This window comes from Takifugu rubripes, chromosome 7 (genome assembly GCF_901000725.2).
Source record: "Takifugu rubripes chromosome 7, fTakRub1.2, whole genome shotgun sequence".
NCBI classification, from domain to species: Eukaryota; Metazoa; Chordata; class Actinopteri; order Tetraodontiformes; family Tetraodontidae; genus Takifugu; species Takifugu rubripes.
In genome coordinates, this window is record NC_042291.1 from 2,329,063 (window position 1) to 2,340,688 (window position 11,626).

Sequence of the window (11,626 nt, forward strand, 5' to 3'; positions counted from 1 at the left end):
AAAGAGAAGTTACCAGAAAATATTCAGAGTCCAAATGAGACTCTGAGACGCAACCACCGTGGCTACAGTCCCAGTAAACAACCCAGTTACTGGTATCGCTCCCATTACAGATTAAGTTGTATTCGTGAAAGGTGGACATGACAGCCTAAATATGAGCATCTCCCTCCAGTCTTGCATCCCCCCCACTGGCTCCGCGTCCCTGCCAGGATGCAATACAAGATGTGTCTCATCACCCCACCGACCGGCGCATCTCACCCCCACTCGTCCCCAGGACGGCTCACCCCAAAGCCTCATCGTTCCTTCCTCCCCAGGACCGAACTCGCAACCCTGGAGGACCGCTGCAGCCCCCCCGGTCTCTGGATTTCATTTCCAGGCTGTCTGAGGGTCCCGCAGAGCGCAGAAAGTTTTTAAAAACAAGAACTTAAGACTTGTCTGTTTCCTATTTGTTCAAAACCGTGACTGGTTTTACAATTTTGAGATTGTTCATCCTCTCCTCTCCTCTCCTCTCCTTCTCCCTCTTCTCTTCCTCTCCTTCTCCTCTCCTCTCCTCTCCTCTCCTCTCCTCTCCTCTTCTCTCCTCTCCTCTCCTCTCCTCTCCTCTCCTCTCCTCTCCTCTCCTCTCCTCTCCTCCTCTCCTGCTCAAGGTTTCTTCCTGTTAAAGGGGAGTTTTTCCTTGCCACTGTTGCTTGTCTGGGGTCAGGCCCTGGGATTCTGGAAAGCGCCTTGAAACAATTTTGATTGTATAAGACGCTATATAAATAAAGATTGACTTGATTTGTAACTTGCACTGCAAATAAAATGTATTATTATTATTATTTTGACTTCCAATCGGTGTTGGTCGCGGTTTCCAGTAAGTTATGGCGCGTATTTAAATCCAACAACGCAGAATAAAACACTTTAAAGCAGGTCGCGCCGCCCCATCGTTGGTGTGCCGCCAGAGCGGAAGACGGCGGGACTGACGGCTCGTGCTGTTGTTGCTTTGGTGATCCACGTGATCCTATGTGGCGATCCTACTGGCTCGCGCTGGACAAGGGAGCGAGGCGGGGTGGGCCTCGAGACAATCCCAAACAAGAAAAGAGCCACAGAAGCGCAAACAGCCGAGAAGCAGCGCGTGCTGTGTCCGAGCGGGGGCCGAGGATCGGGGACCGGGCCACGCATGTCAGAGGCGCGAGGTGGGTGCAAAACAACAGCCTCCGAAGTTCGCGTGCCACAAGATTTGATGACTTCATCAACATGCGTGGCTGGTTGTCAAGTTTTGCCGCTCTTGGCTGCTGGCGTGGTGTAGTTCTGCTGCTTGTTGCTGTTGTAGAGGTGATGTTGAGCAACAGTGGAAAACGGTGGAATTCTGCGAGACATTCCCAGAGCTTCTGGCAATTAGCTGCATGTGACCTGGGCTGTTTCCTCTGACTTGAGCTGTCGCCGCCCAACTTGACGTTGTTTTGGATTTTATTTTTCCCCCGTATGGAATTTAGTTGCACTGTTCTGCCTAAGCGTGCCTTGTCAACCTTTAGGATTTTTTCCCCTGATGTTGTTTAACACGTTTTTGATCACAAACTCCGATTTCTGCCCACATTTCAGGTGTTTTCTTCCATTGTTGCTGAATATATGAAATTGTGTCTTGAATACGTTGTTGAAAGATTGACACTTTTTCTTTTTAATGCAAATTCATTTGGTGTCTTATATTGAGTTGCATCTATATCAAGTTTTATTCACCTAAACTCAGGATAATTAATTGATAACTCTGAAAAAGTTTAGGGAAGTTCAGAGAGCTGATATGGAGTGGAAGGCGCTGAGTGCACTGCAGCACCCCCTGCTGGTAGATAATAACACTACTTGTTACACCACCGGTACCAAATTGGAAGCTTTTCAACTCCTTTACATTCACTTTTACTCTGCACCAGCGAAATTACAAGCACATCAACAGGCACGTTAAATATGTTATCGCACCTAACAAGTATCTTACGTTCATTAAGCAAGAGCAACAAACTGACCAAAAGCCTTTTAAGATATTCTTAACGGCATCTGTTAAAATAAAAAGGCCCCTTTTTACAGGTTACAACGATTAGAGTTCTGCTTTACAAGCAGGTTAAGATCCTTCTTAAGGGATTTTTACCAGGGTGTGGTCGGGGAAGGCTGGAGAAGCTCTGCCTCGGCAAAAGGTGAACAAAATTAGGATTTGTCCACTGGGCCATGTTCAAAAAGCTTGCCAAGTTGTACCATTTAAGTGACTAATCAATAATGATGAATGATTGAATGCGAAACATTAATTGTGTAGGCTGATCTAGGCTGTCATCTGGTCAAACGTGCGGCTAAAATTATTGTTGAACATTTTTTTTAATGTGAAATAATGTCAATATTCACAAAGGAGTCTGGATCTGATTGCTAGGTTCAGGTCAGGACTCTCCCCACTGCCCTAAGTGAGGGGACTCAGGTATGGAGAGATCTTGAGTTCAGGCGACTGAGAGAAGAGCTGGAAGAGGGAGTGAGGCTTCCTTCAATCTTCATTCCAACCCCCATCTGTGGTCCTGAACGTAGGACGATAACCAAAAGTTCTCTCTGTAGGCTGAGATCAGCACTAGAGATTAGACATCTGCAAGGTGCTGCTAATTCTCAAGAGGACCTGGTTGTGGTGGTTTTTAACGGGGCACCTCTCAAAAGCCTCCATGGGGAGGTGTTTTGGGCATTTCTATCTGGGAGGAGACCCCAAACCAGACCTGGACACATTTGTATCTCTCGGCTGAACTGGGATCAACTTCTGATCCCCCCCCCCCCCGAGGAGCTGGTGAAAGTGGCTGTGAAGAGGAGTGTCTGGACCTCCTTGCAGAGGCTGCTACCTCATGACCTGGACGCCATAGGAGAGAGGCGGATTTGTCCTACAGAGACATGGAGGTGACATCTGCAACAGCAACTGACAGAAGACACATGACATCAAATCAAAATCAAATCAATCTTTATTTATATAGCGTCTTATACAATCAAAATTGTTTGAAGGCGCTTTCCAGAATCCCGGGGCCTGACCCCAGACAAGCAACAGTGGCAAGGAAAAACTCCCCTTTAACAGGAAGAAACCTTGAGCAGGACCAGGCTCATGTAGGGGGACCCTCCTGCTGATGGCCGGCTGGGATGGGACATGAAACCAGAAACATGGGAGGTGACAAAAACAAAGTGAACCAGACCTGGGAGACATGCGAGGAGGACCAAAGCAGATAGGAAGCTAGACTGGTCAAAAAAAAAAAGCCTAATCATCTGTTCTCGAAGAAAGGCTCACAGCAGTTCCCAGAGGCTGGTGCTGAGACTGGTCAGATGAAACTGGTTGATCTCCAAGCAGATGTGGCTTCAGAGCAGTTCAGAGGAACTGATCCAGCTGGACCAGATACAGCTCAGTTCTGTCACGACGCTACAGGCAGTAGAGGAGTGGGCTACAAGAGGTAAAGCTCAGAAAAGTAACTGTGAACATCTTCAGTTGCTAATATTTGTCAAGATTTAGATTGAGAAATATTACATCCCATAAAAGTTGGTTGAGACTGTTGTGAACCTTATTGTAACTCAACTTGGACATTGTGATGTTGTGGAACATTTTCTTGCTAACTGAACCTCACTGAATATTAGTTAAATAACACTGAACTGGGAGAACCAGGGGCCCAATCAGATTTAGAAGAAAGAGGAGATTTAGGTGCACTGGGAGATTTAAAGCACGAGAAGCATTAGAACCCATGGGAGAACTAGGCCCAGACCACTTTATTTGTAAAGCACATATTAAACAACCAAGTTCCACAATGTTACTGCACAGCAAATAATAAATAGAATGTGAATCAACGCTCAGTCCGGGTCAGACTGGCGGCCGATTGATTTGTTCCACATTCGTTCCACAGTTCCAGATCGTTTGGGAACTTCAGAGAGAAAAAAAAAGAACATTTTTATTTATTTTATTTAACCCAGAGGAAGCATATAGAAGGAAAACAGGATTGACCCAACAATGGAACCTTGAGGAACTCCACATGAGGATGGGGTGGGTGCAAAACGGGCCCTAACGGTTAAAGCCAACAATTATAGATGACCACGATGAAACGTCTGCCTCCAATTTGGGATCAGAAGTTGCAGTTGTTGGCAATGTTGACGACATGAACAGACTCGTGTTGCTGGACCGGTGGCACGAATCTGTTTACTCAGTAAATACCTGCTAACGGATGAGCGCCATTTGTTAGACACATAAACAAATATCAGCTCCATGCCGCTCATTTAGCGAGCTAGCTAGCTTTCTGTCTGTCTGTCTGTCTGTCTGGCATGAGCGGTGTGACCCATTCTGACTGCCGAACAGCCACCTCGCTCTTATTAAATGAAGCTTGAGGGTGTTTGGGGATGTGACACCATGAATATTCGATTGTTGCTAACCTACTAAAGTATATTTTAGACATTTTGGGTAATATCGTCATGCTGTTGCGCACGTGCACTTTCAGGCAGGAACAAAAAAAAAATGTGTCCTTTGGTTTCTTCACCCCTTTATTTCTCCACGCAGAGCAGAAAATGAGTTGTGAAATGTTTAACTGACGGCCGGCAGCGCTTCCACTAATTTATAAAGAATGTTCTGTCACATGCTCTCTCGCATTGTTGCGCGAGCGGCCTTCAGGCCACCGGTGTGACACCGTCGTGCATTCTTGACACTGACGTCTGCGTTTGTCTCACGCAGCAACAATCCCGGATTGTTCTCCACGTCGCCTCCTTCAACAAAGACGACGCTTGTCTGGCGTCTGGCGCATGTGACACTTGTAGGTTTTTGCTGCCGTATTTTAGTGTTGCTGTCTCCCGCAGTGTTTCAAGCGTGGCGGGGGGTCGGCGCCGGCGGTGGGCTCAGAGGTGGCTGGAGCCAGGGGTGGACACGCTGCCTGAGATGGGACGGTGATGGACAGAAGGCTGAGGTCCGCATCTTCAACTATCCGGTGTGGTTGGTCCGCTGCCGTGGAGGACGGGCCAGGCTCGTGGAAGTGTACCAGAAAGGGAGGGGTGCCATCAGACTGCCCACAGACATGCTCAGCCTCAAGCTGCCCCAGCTCTTGGACATCCACCAGGTGCCCAAGGTGAGGCCGATGCTCAGATACGAAGCAGGCTGGGGTTTAAAGTCTTGCTCGAGGACTCGACCGACCACTGAGAAGCAACATTTTATATAAATGCTTGAGGGGTGAGCTGACCGCTCATCTGGAGTGCTGTTTGGTCCTCAGGTGTTCAGGGAGGACTGCATCATCTCTGGGTACCGTCACCCTCAGAGCTCAGCCCTGGACTGCATCCTCAGCAGCTTCCAGATGAACAACGAGACGCTCAACATCTGGACCCACTTCCTGCCAACGTGGTGTGTGCGGACACCCGAAAAGCCCAAAAGCTTAAACATCACGTCGTGCTTGAACCACATTTTAAACACACGCTCACGTGCACAGAACTCCTTTTTAAATCAGGATGTTTGGGGCTAGTCGGGATCATTTTGTAGCTCTGTGAGGATTAAAATATGATTCGATATGATTCGGTGCTCAAGCTGCCGTTTTAGACCTGGAACAAGTCCCAGCAGACATAAGTCCTGGACGGGTCCAGGCGCAGCAAGGGTGTGGATGAGTGTTGTGGTTTGTAGATGATGATGATGATGATGGTGATGATGAGGCAACCTTGTGGTTGTTTGCAGGTACTTCCTGTGGCGCTTCTTCATCCTCTGCTCCACTCTGAACTTCCTCACGGACAGCTACACCTGGCCCCTGCTGGTCTACATGCTGCTCATCTGCATTTACCCCTTCACCTCCAGCTGTGCCCACACCTTCAGCACCATGTCCCCAGAGTCTCGCCACATCTGCTACTTCTTTGATTATGGAGCGCTCAGTCTCTACAGTCTGGGTGAGGCTTCACACGCGTTCAAACGTGTCTCTCTCTGCGCTAACGTGGCATTTTTCTGTTTTCCTTGGATGAGCATGAAACGGTCCCGGTGTGGGTCATCCATCTTTGGGTCAGAACATTACTCGGATGATCCTGATCCGGAATAAGCAGCGTAGAAGCCGGGTGGATGCTCTCGCCGCAGCCGCGGCTGCTAGCATCATCTCCAAGTACCTCAATGCTTGTCTGTTTTTATTTTTGTCCGTTTGTCCAGGATGTGCCATAAGTTATGGATACTACATCTTACCAGACAGCTGGGTGAACAGCTGGCTGCAACAAAACTTTGTCGTCATCGGCGTCGGAAACTCGTTATTCTGCACCGGTCTGTCCTGCTACTCTCGGTGAGAGGCTGGAAATCTTTTATACAACAATTAAACTTTAAGTTTTTTGTTTTTTTTTAACTCCTAGTGAACTTTTAGTGGGCTTTTTCAAATGGTACCACAGCAGTACAGAAAATCCTGTACCCATGACCTTGACTGACCTATATGAAGGTCAGAGCTCAGACTGGTTGTTTTTCCTCCCTAATTTGCTTCGTTGTTTATTTTCTATCCATATCCGTGTCTTCTGGCTGCCGCTAATCCCCCTCCAGCCATGTCAGCTTTCAGTCTTCACGACATTTTTCAGTATCTGCGGCTTGTTTTGTCTCGGCAGCTTCCTGGAGCTGCAGTTCCCACAGAGAAGTAAATTTCTGCGGACCGGCGCGTTCGTGCTTCCGTTTTTGTTCGACTCGGTGCCTCTGTTTTACAGGGTGAGTGTGGCTGCAGGCAGACAAACAGTTTCTTCTCGTGTCTCTTTGGTATTTTGCTAAAGCTGCAGGATCGTTCTGTGTTCAGGGAGCCAGGTTTGAATGTTGTCACTTGATTCTTTTATTTAAAAACCCATCTTGTTATTGTCACAAACATAATTAAATGAGTACACGACTATCCGGCTTCTCTGCTGCTGACAGAAACCTTTTTTTTATGTTATTTAGACAATAAAAGTTCAATGACGGCAGCGTGTAAACGTGTTCCGCAGGTTCTGCTGCGCTGCGGTGGCCTGTGCAGCCCCTGCGATGCCTTGTCCAGCCACTGTTACCACCTCCTCTTCGCCTTCCTCACTTGTTTCCTGTTTACTTCCCACCTCCCTGAGCGGTTGGCCCCCGGCCGTTTCGACTACTTTGGTATGTTCTTGTTGGGTTTCAGAAGAATTGGATTGGTTTATCTGTGCTCACATCCTATTGTGTCCCGTGCTGGTTCTGTCTGCGTCGACCCTTGGATGAAAACAATAATGTGGCGTACAACAGGGAATTTACAGTTTATTTCATCTAAACACGGTTCCCAACGCAGAGGAAGAGGTGCTGAGCAAAGACGTTAATAAAAAACACTTGATGAACCCGACGTTTCCCATCATTAACAGTCCAAAACATTGTTGAATTCTTCTTTTTGTGCTTTTTATTGAAAGCGGAAAGTCCTGAAAGCTGGAATCCCCAAAAACGGAGAGGTTTTTCTTTAGTTCTCTGTTCATTTACGAATGAAATCATAAAAAGTTCTAAAGGAAAAGGACGAGGATTTAAAATATTGCTTCCGTAGCGGGAGAGATGTTTGTTTGAATGAAATGACTGTACGTTTTTAGTGGTTGGATGAAGAGAAAGAAACTTCACAGCAACTGTCTCATCGGAAGCAGAAAAGCACATTTATGGGCAACATGGTGGCAGATTTCAGCTTTGCATCCGATTATTCCTACCTGCTGTAGCTGTGAACGCTTGTTTTGCCCATTTCCAGCAGTAAATGACACGCTGACCTTGTCTCCCAGGCCACAGCCACCAGCTCTTCCACATCAGCGCTGTGGTGGGGACGCACTTCCAGATGGAGGCGGTCATAACGGACATGATGTCGCGGAAGGCCGCGCTCGTCGCCCAGGGAGTGGTGCCCTCCTTCCTGGGGACCGTGGGGGCACTCCTCCTCAGCCTCTTCCTCAACCTCAGCATCATTGGAATTTTCAGCGCCTTGTTGCTGTGGAAACGCTGCCACAAATTCTGTCGGAAGACGCAGTGAGAGCTCGTGTTCCAGCCATGAACGGCTGAGCTTTGCAAAGGAAAGGCTGTTTTTTTTATATATCTGTCTTGGCTGCAGATATTTCAGACCTTTTCTTCTGAAAAGTTCTTTAACAGCAGTAAAATGCGTCGTTGGGAGATGATGCGCGGTGCTTAGTACTGCGGTAACAACATGTGGAGTAGTTGTTTGTGTTCTTCGTGCTGTTAACAGTTCAGCTGAGGACCCAGAGCCATTTAATTTATTTTGAAGGTTTTCCAGTGCACTTCACAAAGGCTCTGAGTTGCAGGAAGCGTTCTTTAGTAACAGCTCACAGTGCCTTATTTTGAACTTCAATCCGACATGAACTCGACCAGAATGTTCTTTGAGTGTGTTTTTTCTGTTCGACCCAGTCTTAAGTGTAACAGTATATATTCAGACCAGCGTACGTGTCACTTCTGCATTTCCAACCCTGGGTTTTGATCCGCTATTGTGAACTCACCATTTTCTCCCGACTGGGGAGCTACACACAGCTGTCATTAAGGCACCGGTACTTATTTTATGACTTAGTTTCCATGGCAACACTTTTGTATTGTTACCTTCAAGGTTCCAGCTCTTGTGGTTTATAATGAATATGAGTTGAGTTCTAGATATACAGGGAAAATGGGTCTGTCTGTCTGTCTGGTCTCTCACTAATGCAGTTTTCTGTTACCTCAAACATGTTGAAGTTGATTTCTCTGCATTTGTTTTTATTAAATTTTTATTTCCAGCAGATGGTTGTTCTTCAGTTCTAAAGAACATTGGCTTTTTTTGGTTTCTGTAGCTGCCATAAAACAGATATTTTTGTAATCGGGTCTGTCAAAGTTATGTAACAATGCAAATTTAACTAAGAACTAAATCTTTTCTGGGTTCGTTGTTCCACTGGTGGGTAATAAATGGATCGTTTAACCATTTGTGTCAGTCTCGTGATCACCGGGCTAATTACAGGTCCAGTAACGCAGCACCACCTTGGCTTTAAGCACTGGCTTTGCATCTACAGACACATTCGAAATGCTGCAAAGGATGATGGCACACGTGTCATCCTGTCGTGCTGCTAGAGGCTGGACGTGAGCGTTCCTAGGGGGCCGGCGAGGAGGCTCTGCTCACTGCATGGATGTGAGAGCAGAACTTTTAGCATTGTGCGCTCACATAGCAACAATCCAACCAGCTGTTGGTTCAGAAAATGCACAATAACCCTTGTATCAGTTGATTGTAGCCAGTTGTAGGCGTGGGAGTGGCCCGGCACAGGCGGGGGTTGCAGGGTCAGAGGCAGGGGGCACTAGAGAAATGTCCTTGTGTGCTGCTCCACCACCTTTAGACGTGAGGTGCAACCAACATTAGATGGACAGTCGGAGGCATTAGAGATGGATGCGTGCACAAATGCCAGGCTCTTCTCAATGTTTGGAGGTTGGACCTGTTCGTAGGAGCAGCTGTGGTGCTGAGAGTCGCTCAGCTCTGATGCCTGGGAGGGTCCAGGAAGCCCATGTGGCAGGAGTTGGATGGAGTTTAAGAAGGAATTCTTGCGTGAACGCTCAGGTGGAAGCTGTTCTCTGTGATCATCCAGTTATCAGTCTCGTGATCCAAATAATTTAGACGCTCTCCCAAAAGGGAAAAACCTGCTCTGCCTCCTGGGTTGCGCAATCCTTTAAAATAAAACAAATATTTGGAGTCTAATCCACTTAAACCAACACCAGCTAAACACGACTAAACTGACTTTGCCCAAGTTTTAGCTAACAAATACACCAAGTGAACATATCATGTATTGAACTGGGTTCAGGGTCATTTTCAAAAAGTAATTGTAAAAAAACCGGGGGGGATGCTTCAGCAAATCTGTTTTGTTTTGGGGGGATTATTTTAATTTGAAATCATTTTGAATTGTATCAAATGAATATAGTTGATAGTGTTACATTATCTTAAGAAGAATGGTACAAAGGGACGATTTAACAGTTAAAGAAATAAAAAAACTTGTTTTTGTCAGTTGCAACAGTCTGAACAGCAGTTCTGACCAAAGCCAGCAGGGGGCAACACTGGTCCATAAATAATAAAAATAGAGTCTTCCTTCCGCGCCTGGTCTCAGTGTAAGAAGATTCTTCTACATCCTCTGGTTGCTCCTCAGTTATTGACCTTTATTTATCTACAGTAAAGCTAAATCACTGCAAACGAAATAAAATATTCCAACATTTTTCTGGAACATATTGGAAAGATAAATAATTGATGCCTGAATGTTCATGTGATTTTTGACACCAATTTATAATTGTGATTTCTTTTTTTAGGAATATTTGATTCCACAATTATTCAGACTTTTGCAGATAAACCTGTAGGCAGCCTTCCAAATGGCATTAAAATAGCAGGAATGTGTCCTAAAATCTACAAATTTGGGTTGATTTTAAACACTTTTTGATTGATATTTCTGCTCTTTTGTTGCAGGTATACTTAATGTCAGCCGAGTGAGTGAAGCCCACCGAGGAGCGCGTTGGTATCGGTGGAAATAAACCAAATTTAAAAGCTGCTGTCACCGGCACAGATAAAGTAAATCCATAGTGGATCAATATCCTACAGAGGGCGATGATCCAATTTGGGCAAACTCAACTCTCAGAAACAACAACCCGGGTGGGTTTTCATCTCTTTATTAAGATCAAAGCAGGTAGAAAAGGTTGATGGGTGACCAGCAGTCGCTCGCTCGTGCCTGAGGATGCTCTCTAAGGGACGGAGGTGTGCTGCAGATCCTGGCTTCAACCAGTCAGAGATGCTGATTAGTTTGTCAGAATAACAGAATATCCTTATTAGCGCACAGAATCCTTGTTTGTCGTCTGATGCAGATGCTGCTCGTCTTTTTATTTGAATCATTTTCTTTATTTCAATACAGACAATATACAAAGTGCTTACATAGGATAGATTACAGCGTAGTTACACGTAGCAACAGACATCACAGAGATATACAGGCTTGTTTGGGGGACTTATCCCGTTTTACACCCTCTAAATTTGGTTTATCAGACAGTTCAACGTAAATTATAATATTAAATAATATATCTTCCCTACTGGCATGTTCCATCCCTCTCCACGAATTTGTTGTAAACAGAGTTTAGACGATAATTATATCAAAAGTGAGAGCTGAGATGAAGACGTTTGTAGGTCTCTTCTCCAGATTCATGCACACTGAATAGCCTAAAATACTTTGTTGGTTTCACAATGAAGTCTATCTTTACACTCGATTTGTCTTTTATCTGGGCCTCCTGCTGCTCTTCATCCAACCATCTCCTCACAGCTTCGACATCTTTTCTCCCTACGAGACGTTTGCAAAGACCAAACTGCTGTTGATGACGCCGCAGAAGCACACAGCTACAACACGTTGCTAACGCCACTTTTTTTCTTGCTTTTTGTTCTCTTTTTGTTGAAAAATACACATATGATACACTGGAACGCCACATAGGAAACAGAGGATATATTGATTGTACAGCATCGATATTCTATACACGTTTACTGAAAACCATTAAATAACCTCCCATATCAAAACATTTCCAAAATCAGAGGTCATTTCCTACAAAATGCCGGGATGCTAAACTGAAATGGGAATATTAGCGTCGCCTACAGAACTTTACTGATGGATACAGTGACGTCAACCCTTACTGCAGATAAACACATTGGTCCACAATAGACTGTTTTTTTTC

General features: G+C 45.7%; 1 protein-coding gene across 1 annotated transcript; it reads left to right on the forward strand.

Annotated features, from left to right (window-relative positions):
- Positions 1-1,019: 1,019 nt before the first annotated feature.
- Positions 1,020-8,870, forward strand: paqr6 (progestin and adipoQ receptor family member VI). The gene is made up of 8 exons (XM_003965680.3): positions 1,020-1,172; positions 4,810-5,075; positions 5,217-5,344; positions 5,669-5,874; positions 6,125-6,251; positions 6,562-6,658; positions 6,925-7,069; positions 7,702-8,870. The coding sequence occupies exons 1-8, from the start codon at positions 1,157-1,159 to the stop codon at positions 7,941-7,943; spliced, it is 1,227 nt and encodes a 408-aa protein (XP_003965729.2). The 5' UTR covers positions 1,020-1,156; the 3' UTR covers positions 7,944-8,870.
- Positions 8,871-11,626: the final 2,756 nt, after the last annotated feature.